Here is a 12,869-nt window from a genome sequence, read left to right as displayed (position 1 = left end):
TAGAGATGGAGTACAGGGGTGAGAGGGGCACAAATATAAATGTTTAATTCATCAAAAGAATGTCACAGATATATGTCCTTTATGAACATTGTAAAGACTATTCACAACACCAATTGCTAAGTGAGCTCATTACTTGTTTTTCCATGCAGAGCAACTTACATTATTTCTTTATTTACTGCCTTTGTCAGTTCTGAATGTATGACCAAATCCTCAATTTCCTGACACGAGTAATTAATCATTAGTCTAAAAGGTTAAACTAATTTTACAGTTAAAATAATACCAAACGAAGAAACTTCTTGGATTTGAGGGCATGCAAGAAAACTATTTCCTAAATAAAGAATGTGAGTAACTATTACAACTGCATTATCCTTTCTTATTGAGCGATATTGTGTCTCTGGCAGATATGGAGAGAGAAAACTAAACTATTATCTCTGAATTCCTTCTCCTGGGGCTTTCCAGCCATCCAGAACAGCAGCAAATTCTCTTCTGGGTATTCCTGTGTGTATATCTTGTCACTCTTATTGGGAACCTGCTCATCATACTGGCCATTGGCTTAGACGCCAGACTCCACTCACCCATGTACTTCTTCCTGGCCAACCTCTCTTTTGTTGACATTTGCTTTTCATCAGTTACAATCCCCAAGATGTTGGTTAACCACATAACAAGAAGCAACTCTATCTCTTTTGTGGAGTGTATGATGCAGATGTATTTCTTTATTACCTTTGTAAACATGGATGGGTTTCTTCTGGTGGTAATGGCTTATGACCGCTACATGGCCATTTGCCGCCCACTTCACTACACCACTGTCATGCGCCCTGGGCTTTGCATCCTTCTGGTAGCCATATCCTGGGTGATCACTAATCTTCACGCACTCTTACACACCCTGCTAATGGCTCAATTGTCCTTCTGTGCTGACAATTCCATTCCCCACTTCTTCTGTGATCTCTACCCAGTTCGAAAGCTCTCCTGTTCAGACACCTACATCAGTGACTTGATGGTGTATACTGTGGGTGGGGTGGTGTTTGTTACCCCATTCACATGTATTGCCATCTCTTATGTCTTCATATTCTCTAATGTGATAAAGATCCCATCTACCCAAGGGATACAGAAAGCCCTGTCCACATGTGGCTCCCACCACACTATAGTTTCCCTCTTCTATGGGGCCATAATGGGGATATATCTGCGCCCCTCATCCTCCTACTCAGCTATGGACACAGTAGGCACAGTAATTTTTACTGTGGTTGCCCCCATGCTTTTTTTTTTAAATGTATGAGGTATTTTATTTTTTCCATTACATGTAAAGATAGTTCTCAACTTTTGTTTATACATGTTTTACAATTTCAGATTTTTCTCCTTCCCATCCCTCCCTCCCCCCTCCCCTAGACAGCAGGTAATCTGATATAGGTTATATCTATATATCTCTATACATATACATATAGATATATATATATATACACACATACATATATATACACATAATAACATTAATCCTATTTCTGCATTAATCCTGTTACAAGAGAAAGAATCAGAGCAGTGATGCAAAACCTCAAAATAGAAAGAAAAAAAAAACCAACAGCACCCAAAACAAAAGAAATAATATGGTTCAATCAGCATCTATACTCCACAGTTCGTTCTTTCTTTTTTTTTTCTTGGATTTGGGGATCCTCTTCTATCATGAGTTCCCTGGAACTCTTCTGTACCATTGCATTGGTGAGAAGAATATAGTCCATCACAGTAGGTCAACACTCAATGTTGATGATACTGTGTACAATGTTCTTCTAGTTCTGCTCATCTCATTCATACTAATCTGGGGACTTTTGATTCACTGGCTATCTGACTGCTATTAACTTAGTATGGGCCATTTATAAAGTTCCACCACACTGCTCCACTCCCAAATTGATAAGCAAAATATTAAGAAGCCTCTTAACTAAATAATCAAAGCAGAGTTTATTTATGAGATACTATTTAAAATTAAGAATACAGGGAAATAAAATGTACAACTGACTGCATCCCATTCAGGTGCTTCCACCTGCTGCCCCTGGAACTTTTTTAATACAATAAGGGCCTTAGCCTCCTCTTGCCTTAGGGCACTCAGGTCCTTTATTCTAACTCCCAGCCCCTTTCACTTTGTAAATCCCCCTGATTTTAACTTTCCTCTCCTTACTGCCACCGCTGAACCCCTGTGTTTCTCTCACTGACCTTCTGTCTGTCTGCTCCATCAGTCTGCCCTTTGGCCTCTCTTTCCTCTGCTCCTAGTCCTTTAGCCTTCTCCTGTGTCCTTGTAGCCCCTCATCTCTCGTCTTCCCCCCTCTAATCTTGTCGTCCAGCCTCCAGTCCTCTTCTCAGCCCCCACTCCTGTCTCACTCCCAGGTCTATATATATTTTCCTTTTCTCCACTCAAATCTTGGGGCTTTTTGCATCCACACACCAAACTAATCCGCCAGCCAGGGCTGTGGCTGGGGCTGGGGGCAAGCTCAAGGATCACGTGCCTCAGCACAGGCTACGCCAGAGCCCAGCCTGAATGAGTCCAGGATCTCTCCGGATAGCTCTGCACAGGTCAGAGGAAGCTGGGGGCTTTTTTTCCCTAGCTGTCTGACCTAGCTTCTTGAACAGCCCATGGGGCTTTTTGGCTCAGTTGAAGCAGAGGGGGAGGAGCACCAGCACCTCCCACACAGAAGAGACCCTGAGGGCCTAAGGCTTTCTAATCTCAGACAAAAGGTAGGGTCCCCAAATCAAAAGAAATTTCCACACACTGGAGCATCTCTTTGTGAGGTTCTTTGAGTCTCTGGGGTTTATAAAATTTCATTTGCGGATATAAGGCATCAGCCGTGAATTCAGGAGGACCTGAGTTCAAATCCAGCCTCAGACACTTGACACTTACTAGCTGTGCGACCCTGGGCAAGTCACTTAACCCTCATTGCCCTGAAAAAAAAGTCATTTGCCATAAATAAAAATGCTTATTATTTTTTAAAGTCATTTCCCATATGTGGTTTGCATCTAACTATTGCTGTGTTTTTTCTATGGAACTTTGATGAGTATCTACCTGTAATACCCATGGCAAACAAAGGCCTGCAAGGAAAAACAAAGATCCAGAAGCCATAGTCATGTTCTATGTTGTGGTTCCTTTAGTAAATTCCCACAGCTACAGCCCGCAGAATTGAAAAACAAAAATTACTCTGTCAGGGGTGTTTATAATGAATTGAGTTTAAGGATTTGCTTAACAAAAGACTGGTGCAGGCATTGCCCCACAGGCCTAGGAGGAAGGGGCAGGGGCCAGGCTGAGGTGGCCCACAGCTTCCCTCTGGCTTTTCCTGGTAACTCTTGGGGAACAAATCTCTTTAATGGTTCAAGGACTCTTCCCAGAGAACCTGGCTGTAGTCGGGCTGGAGGAGAGAGGAACAGAAGTGCCCCCTGGCTCCCAACTGCCACCCCTCTTATCCCCCTCCAGGGAAGGGGGAGTTCATTCTGCACAGTCTTGTGCCTCTCTCAAGAATAAAAGGAAGGTCTTTATCACTGCTTTCCCCCCTGGGACTGTGGTCCTGGGGAGAAGTCTGTGTTTTCTCAACCATACATTGGTTGCTGAACTTACCTGTATTTTTAACTGTATCATATGTGCTGTGTTACTCAGATTTACCTACCTAGAAGTAAAGAAAACTTTAAAATAAAAAACAATACATTAACCCCACAGGCCCTAAAATATATAAAGATACATTATACCTAAAAGCTTTGAAGTCAGGTCCCAGTGGCTATCACAAAGAAATTAATTCAAGCCCCACCCATTTTTATATAAAAAAGTGGGGGGGCAGCTAGGTGGTACAGTGGATAAAGCACCAGCCCTGGATTCAGCAGGACCCGAGTTCAAATCTGGCCTCAGACATTGACACTAGCTGTGTGACCCTGGATAAGTCACTTAACCCTCATTTCCCCAGACCAAAAAAAGAGTGCTTTAGTGTATGTTGCAGCCACCACAAGCATCTTAATAAAGAGATGTATAATAGACTGTCAACAAAAATGGCTGGTCTAGTTCCCCACTGAAGGGTCAGGCTCCTCATCCAGGCTATGCAGCCTTCCCCTTATCTCTCCCATTTTCTCTTTCCTTGATTATCAGACAAAAACAACTACATATGCATACACATTCAGGTCTGATATTTTTGTACAACAAAATCCTATGAGTTAAAAGTCGGTGTCCAGAACTAGTGAGATAATAGCTTCTGTTTACTCAGTCAGACTATTCCAGAATAATAAGTTCATTTCCTGGAACCAAATTTTATTTTAGGAGAGACAATTGATAAACTAATCAATGTCCAGGAAACATTTAAACATTCATATTCAACATTCAGCAGCAAAATGGTGAAGGTCCTTCAAGATCATACCTATAAAGAGTGGATGAAGGAAGTGGGGATGTGTACACTAGAGAAAACAAGACTTAGGAAAAACAGGATAATCATTTTCAAGTGCCTAGCATATAATAGATTCTTATTAAATATGTTGTGCATTCTATTTGAAGAGCAAACACCTGCCAGACATATTAGATTTGTCCTGCTTGGCCCTGAGGGCAAAATGAGGAACATTGAGTGAACTTTGAAAAGGTAAATTTTAGATTCCATGTAAGGAAAATTTTCCCATTATCCAAAAGAGGAATAGACTCCTTCAAGAGGTGGTAGGTTCCCCTCAGCAGTATGCTGCTAAAAATTTAACAACCAGCTCTCCAAGAAAAAAATACATATGCACACACACACACACACACACACACACACATACATTATTAACACATGCATTATTAACATTTTCTCCAACACTTTAAGTCTAGACAATCAAAAACAAGAATCAAGCCCAGATTTATACTGTTTGCTAATTTCTGAGGTGTAAATGCTCATACTGAAAATTTAATGTTTATGTCTAATGACCTTAACTGAGCTCATTCCAGCACATTCCTGGTTTCTCCTCACTTGACAAAAACTGGATTGGACACACAATTGTGTATAAGTGTATGACATAGAGAGGATTCTTGTTCAGATATAGAATGGGCTAGATGACTGCTGGGTTTCCTGCCATCCCTGAGGTTCTATAATTCTAAGAAAACAATAGGATATTGAAAGCCCATTTTTGCTAAGAAACAAGGTTACCGAGTAACATAAAGAAACTTTAAAGGAAATTCTAAAAAAATAATTAATGATTAACTGATTCAAGTTGGGGTTAATAAAAATAAAATAATAATGTCTAACATTTATATTCTGACAGCTTGATTCCTGTGGGTAAAGGATAGGACTTTGCCTTTCCAAATTGCCAACTCCTGTATTCCTCTAAGCCTACACACTATGTTTTGGAGGGGGGAGGTGCAACATTTTTCTTGTTAGTTTTAAATGCTTTATTATTTATTTTTTGGTTTGGTTTGGTTTTGTGGGGCAATGGGGGTTAAGTGACTTGCCCAGGGTCACACAGCTAGCAAGTGTCAAAGGTCTTAGGTTGGATTTGAACTCGGGTCCTCCTGAATCCAAAGCCAGTGCTTTATCTACTGTGCCACCTAGCTGCCCCCTGCTTTATTATTTATAAACCTAAATATTTTAACTTCTTTATTTAGTCCTCAATTATAATATAAACTTTCAGCTGAAATCCTGACTGGCTTCTATTTCTCCCACAAAACATCTCTTTCTTACTTAGTAATCTTAACAAGGGCTTTCAAAATCCCTTTATTTTTATTGTATTATTAACTACTTGTCCCAATAGTCTGAAGAACCTCTCCAATTGTTTGTAGGCTTCTCTTAAAATTATGGGATTATTTCAATAACTTCTTCAAGATCTTGATTTTCTAAATGTTTTGTTGTATCTCCAAATAAAATAGTCACATCTGAAGAACATATCATTTTCATATTTTATGCTATATTTTAAAGAATTCTGAAAGAAACTTTGCCTTCTTTGCATAAATTCTAATCAGTACTTTCTGATATCCAATTTCTTTTTTTATTACTTGTCTATGAATTCCCTAGCTTTTATCTTTATAATTTTGAAATGACCTCATGGAATGTTCCATATGGTTGGGAATAAGGACACGCAAAAAAAAAATGTAAATAAAATGAAGAAAGAGCAGTATATTTGGGGATCAAAACCATGGTCTGCCACTTACTAAGTATGTGACTAAAGGAAACTCCTCAGTGTCTCCAGGCCTCTGTTTTTTTATCTAGAAAAGAGGGATGGTGATACTGGCATCTGATACCTTACAGGGCTATAAACAAAAGATATTTTAAATTGTAAAGTACTAGATAAATGTGAACTTTAATAATTGTATGCAAAATGAGAGGAGAAAAAGTATATAGATCCAGCAAAACTTGTGTTCACAAGATCCCAGGCCTAGAGCCAGAAGGGACCGCAGAGGCCATATTCTCATTTTTATAACAGAGGAAACTGAGACCTAGGGAGGTTAGGTGACTTACTAAGGACATATACGTAGTAAGTAACAGAGTATTTGAAAAAGCAATAAGCTAGGTGGCACAGTGGATAAAGTACCAGCCCTGGATTCAGGAGGTCCTGAATTCAAATCCAGCCTCAGCCACTTGACACTTACTAGCTGTGTGACCCTGGGCAAGTCACTTAACTGCCATTGCCCTGCAAAAAAGGAAAGAAAAAAAAGAAAAAGAAAAAGCAACAAGCATTTCTTAAACACCATGCACCAATTTAAAGGAAGAAAGGAAGGGAGGAAGGAAGGAAGGAAGGAAGGAAGGAAGGAAGGAAGGAAGGAAGGAAGGAAGGAAGGAAGGAAAGAAAGAAGAAAGGAAGGAAGGAACTGTCCTCAAGCAGCTTATACTCTAATGGCAGAAGACAACATCAACAAAATAGAACTGAAAAGAATTGGAGGAAAGGAGGAAAAAAAGTGTCTGCTTCAGTGCAAAGAGTTGAAGACTGCCTCTCTGACTTCAGAGTCAATGTTCATTCCATTCCATTATCTCACACAGCCAGTTAACATCAACCTAGGACAGAAGTCTGAGAACACACATGTACATACACTCGTTCCCAGACCCCCCCCCACGCACACACACCACTAACCAAGATACTATTTGTCCTTGAAATTAAGTGGTACAGTGGTTAGAGTGCTGAGCTTGGAAACAGAAAAGGCCCAGTCCAAGTCCCATATTTAGTAACTGTGTGACCCTGGGAAAGTCACTTAACATGAGTTTGCTTCAGTTTCCTCAACTATTAATGAGGATAATAATAACACCTATTTTCCAGGATTGTTGTGAGAACCAAATGAGACTTTTCAAAGCTGAAAGTATTAAATAAATGCTAAGTATAATTATGATAGTGACGATATTATTATTATTATTATTATTGCAAGAGAGTAGAGACAAGGCCTTTGGACTCTGACTCATCTTGCCCTGAAGTTCCCTCTCACTAGGAGGAAACAAAAGGGACGTCTCTGAGACTTGAACACAATGGAATTCCCTCAAAACTACCAACGAGGGAGGGCAGAGCCAAGATGGCAGAGGAAAGGCTGTGACTTTCCAAACTCCCAACAGATTTGTCCATGTACCTCCAAAATAAATGCCATAAGACAACTCCTAGAGCAGCAATACCCACAACAGAACAGACACTATTTTCCAGCCAAAGAGAGTTTACATAGGTGGCAGGGATCATCTGCTTTACAGGGTGAGAGAGGAGATCAGCTCATGGTGCAGATCCAGCTCCAGGAAGGCCACTCCTCCAGACCCTCATAATCTTCAGCAACTTCTTCTGAAACTCATAGACCTGTGAGGGGGTCCAGTGGTTGCCTGGGGGGAAAACACTGGGGATTTCTGCTGGAGCAGAGGCAGAAGCACTGCTGTGTTCCTCAGGAAGTGAACTTTAGTGGCAGTGGCCAGTGTGGAAGTGGCACAGGCATGCCAAGCTTTCAGAACACAGAGAATCAAATTTCAATCAGATGTGCTTCTGGGTTAAAAAACAAGCAGGCCTGTGGTTACTTGCAGGCTAGGCAGGCTGAGAATGAGCTTTTTCTTAAATTGTACCACCTGGGACCCTCTGAAGCTTGGGTCAGTGCTTCCTGGAAGCAGTGCTCCATATTAAGGGGGAGTTAAAAGCCAAAAACTACCCTGGCAAGATAAGCAGGCAGAGAAAGCAGCAGAGCATTCAAAGTTTATTTGGTGGCAAGGTAGAACAAAATACATGCTCAGAAGAACATAATAACAAAGTCAAAGCCCCTACATCCAAAGCTTCAAAGAAAAATATAAATTGGTTTCAGGCCATGGAAGTGCTCAAAAAGGACTTTGAAGATAAAGTAAGAGAGGTAGAGGGAAAAGTTACAAAGAAAGAGGAAAAAATGGAAAGAGAAATGAGAGTGATGAGGGAGGGTCATGAAAAAAGTTAACAGCTTGAAAAGCCAAATTGGCCAAATGGAAAAAGAGGTACATAAACCCTCTGATGAAAATAATTACTTATAAATTAGGACAGAGCAAATAGAAGCTAATGACTTTATGAGAAATCAAGACACAATAAAGCAAATCCAAATGAATAAAATAATAGAGGGCAATATGAAGTATCTCCTTGGAAAAACAGATGACCTGGAAAATAGATTGAGGAGAGATAATTGGAAAATCATTGGACTACCTGAAAACCATGATCAAAATAAGAACTTAAACATCATCTTCCAAGAAATTGTCAGAGGAAATTGCCCTGATATTCTAGAAGCAGAAGGTAAAGTAGAAATTGAAAGAATCCACCAATAACCTCCAGAAAGAGATCCCAAAAGGAAAACTTCTAGAAATATTATAGCCAAATTCCAGAGATCCAAGTCGAAGGAGAAAATATTGCAAGCAGCTAGAAAAAAATTAATTCAAATACTGTGGAGCTACAGTAAGGATAACACAAGATCTAGCACCTTCTACATTAAAGGACCAGAGGGCATGGAATATGATGTTCCAGAAGGCAAAGGAACTGGGATTACAACCAAAAATCACCTACCCAGCAAAACTGACTATAATTTTTCAGGGGGAAAATGGGACATCAATGAAATAAAGGACTTTCAGGCATTTGTGATAAAAAGGCCTGGACGGAATAGAAAATTTGACTTTCAAATACAAGACCCTAGAGAAGCATAAAAAGTTAAACATGAAAAAAAATCATGAGGGATATTAAAAGGTGAAACTGTTTATATTCCTACATGGGAAGATGATACTTCTACCTCATAAGAACTTTCTCAGTATTAGGGCAGCTGAAAGGAATATACTTAGAAAGAGGGAACAGGTGTGAATTAAATATGAAGGGATGATATCTGGAAAGCATTTATTTTTTGTTTATCCTTGTTTTTTGTGGGACAGGCAGGGTGGGGTGGCTTATGTTTTGGGTCAGATTTGGACTCGGGGCCTTCTGGGTCTAGAGCTGGTGCTTCATCCACTGTGTCACCTAGCTGACCTATGATGACATCTTTAAAATAAAGTTAATGGGTAAGAGAAATGCACTGGAAGAAAGGGAAAGAGAGAGGTGGTAAAGTAGCTCACATAAAAGAAACAAGAAAAAGTTTATGGATTGGAGAGGAAGATGGGGAAGGAGCAGGAGAGTGAGTGAGACTTACTCTCATCAAAATTGGCTCAAAGAGGGAATAAAATACACACTTGAGTGGGTATAGCAATATGTTTTGCCCTGAGGGAAAGTGGGAGGGGAAGGGCATAAGGGGGAAGAGGAGAAGGAAGGGAGGGCAGATTGGGGGAGGGAACAGTAAAAAGCAAAACACTTTTTAATAGGGAAAGGATGAAAGAAGATAGGAAATAGAGTACATATCAAGGTAATGGAATAGGATGGAGGGTAATACAGTGTGCAATAGTAATTATGAAGGAAATGATGAGCAGGATGCTATCAAAAGGATGTATGAAAAATTCAAACCATCAACAGAGAAAGAACTGATAGTATCTGAATACAGATTGAAGTATAATTTTATTTGTTAGTTCCTCTTTCTAAAGTTATTTTGTCTGTTTTCTTTCAAAACCTAATGTCAAGATGTTTTGCATGACTGTACATGTATGAGTTATATTGAATTGCTTGATTTCTTAGAGAGGGTTGAGGTGGAAGGGAGGAAGAAAATTTGGACCACAAAATTACAAAACAATCAATGTGAAAAAATTTGTTGGGGTTTTTTTACATGTAACTTGGGGAACTTTTTTAATAAATAAATAAATTGACCAAAAAAGGATAAACAAACTCAGGATCTCTGATTATGTTCAAGCACATCTATATGTATGTAGGGAGATTGCATGATATATATTTTGTAGATTTGAGCTGATATCCCTAATGAAAATATCTGTACTCTGTATGAATCAAATAAATATAATTTTTTCAAATAAATAAATTAAATAAACAAACTACCCACCAAAGTAAAGCTAGATATGAGAGGGGTCAGTTCCATTTCATGAAGCTATTAAATCTGTTCTGATGCATACCTAAGAACTACCTAATCCCCTCTGGATGCCCCATTATCTCCCCAGAAAATCCCCATCCTCCAATGCTGCCAAAATCTTCCAAATAGCCAAGTCTTTTTACCCCAATTCCCCAACATTTATGTTCTGCTAGGTCACCATCTCACTGGTACCTGCTGATTGCCCATTGGTATCCCATCCTTCTTGGACAGACAGGATCCACTAGTTTTGCTGGCTATCCTATTAAAACCTGACCCTTGGCATATATTGGCTGTATAACCCTAGGAAAGTTATTTAGCCTTTCATGTCTCCATCAGGTCTCTAAGACTTTGGTTGCAAAATAGCTTTAATAAGCACCAGATTTTTTTGGCAATTGGGGTTAAGTGACCTGCCCAAGGTCCCATAGCTAGTAAGTGTCAGAGGCTAGATTTGAACTAAGGTATTTCTGACTCCAGGGCTGGTGCTCTATCCACTGTACCACCTAACTGCCTCCAGAATTTCTTTATATCAATGAAATAGCAGGTCTGAATTTTTAAAACTATATTTTTGTTGCTGTTATACAACACCATTTGTTGTACCTTATTGTTGTATATCTACACCTCATTAGAATTTCCCTATACCAATAAAATAACAGGTCTGGTTTTTTTAATTATTATTTTTGAGAAGAAGAAGAAGAAGAAGACATCGAGGATGATAAGCATATCAAAAAGATATAAAGAGTGCAGACACTTCACTTTTCTACATTTCTGATAGCCCTGGAAGCATGAGACCAGGACTGAATAGCCAGGATGCCTGGGTTCTCTGACCAAGACACATAGATTTATTTCCCCAAGATGACTGATAGTTGTCTCACTTTCCCTCTGTAAATACTTCTTCCCTCTAATCTGGAACAAATTGCCTTGAATCTTATGTGTCCCCTGGGGCCTTCCTACACAGTAATTCATGCTGTTGCTTGTGTCAAGGAAATAGAGACACGGGGGACATAGCATGGCAGTAGCCAAGAAACTTCCTATGACATGAGAATAGAATAAAGGAAACTTGTGTAATATCCCTAGACTTCTCTAGCACAACGTTCCATTCTGTATTTCCCTAAAATCTACCAGAGGGAACAAGGCAGCTATATCTAATGGAGGAAGGGAGGAATGGAAGAAATGCTTCCCAGAGGGACACATAGTCTAAGAACAACTGGCACTACTGAACCTTCTTGGTCCCTAGACTCACTATGTCCTTGTACTTCATTACTGATGCCTCGTAAATGTTTTTTTTTTTTTTAGCTCTGAGTCTGATGTATTTAAAAGATACTCCTTCCTTCTCCAGTCAGTTCCTCTAGCCAAAAGAGATATGCGGTTGCAGCAGAAGCATTCCATCCTCCTGCCTCTGACCACAAGCCAATGACTCCCTCTCCTCTGCTCCAAGAAGAAGCCAGGCATCTATTACTTCCACCCTATCGAGGACTACCATATCCATTCTATCTTCATCACTTCTGAGGGAGAAAGTCCTTGGATCCTCAACCATCTCCTCACCTTGAATTACCCACTGTGGAAGAAAGAAAGGGAGGTAACAGAACCAAGTAACTTGTTAACTTTATGACACCAGAACATATTGTCCAGGTAAGAGGCTAGGGAGTGGGAATAGGAAAATCTCCCTCAGATATACATAGAGATACACTCAGACATTCTAAGACAAACTCACAGGTACACATAAGGATATAGAGACATGTGTAAGGACACAGAAACACACAAAAACACAAAGGGAAATACACAGAGGAAGAAAGGTGTGCTTAGACACACACACACACACACACACACACACACACACATAGAAATGTTCAGGTCTTTCCTTCTTTTTCTCTCAGCCCAATTTGAGATTACTGCGGGGCAGCAAATATCAGCTGATCATGTCCCAAACTCCCTGGGATGTGGCAAGGACACACAGACCTACATATCAAATAGAGAACCAGAGACACATGGTCTGAATAAGAGTTATGTCAACTGAGTTAGGTGAGCAGCTGGATGAAACGACCATGTTAGGCACTTGGTAAATAATATCTGGAGAAGTCATATTATTATATTATATCATATATCATGTCATATTATATTATATTATTGAATCAAATCATTACTCTCCACATGTGGAGTCAATTTACTCTTTCATTTAATTCAATAACATTTATCAAGTATCTAATTAGTGCCTCATTCGAGACCCTACAAGGAATATTCCTTGTTCCTTAATTGTTCTTTACTCTCAAAGACATTAACAGCCCCTAAAGATAATAAAATATGGACAATTGTAACAATAAAATGGAATGTGGTAAATGCTAAGCTCACAGGAGAAAAGGATAGTGCTTTTGTGTAGGGCAGGGGTTCTTAAACTTTATTGTGCCATGGACCCTGTTGGCAGTCTGATGAAGCCAGAGCTCTTCTCAGAATGATGCTTTTAATGCGCAGAACAAAATACAAAGGAAACCAATTA

The 12,869-nt window shown here is 39.7% G+C and overlaps 1 protein-coding gene across 1 annotated transcript; it reads left to right on the top strand.

Moving 5' to 3' along the window:
• Positions 1 to 403: 403 nt before the first annotated feature.
• LOC122739399 (olfactory receptor 1361-like) lies at positions 404 to 11,792 on the top strand. The gene is given in 2 exon segments (XM_043981156.1): positions 404 to 1,267; positions 11,715 to 11,792. Coding segments are annotated over 2 exon segments (942 nt in total).
• The last annotated feature ends 1,077 nt before the right edge of the window (positions 11,793 to 12,869 follow it).

The sequence above is a fragment of the Dromiciops gliroides genome, chromosome 2 (assembly GCF_019393635.1).
Source record: "Dromiciops gliroides isolate mDroGli1 chromosome 2, mDroGli1.pri, whole genome shotgun sequence".
Lineage (NCBI taxonomy): Eukaryota > Metazoa > Chordata > Mammalia > Microbiotheria > Microbiotheriidae > Dromiciops > Dromiciops gliroides.
The sequence above is the reverse complement of the archived record's forward strand: the minus strand, read 5'-3'. Positions and strand labels throughout refer to the sequence as shown.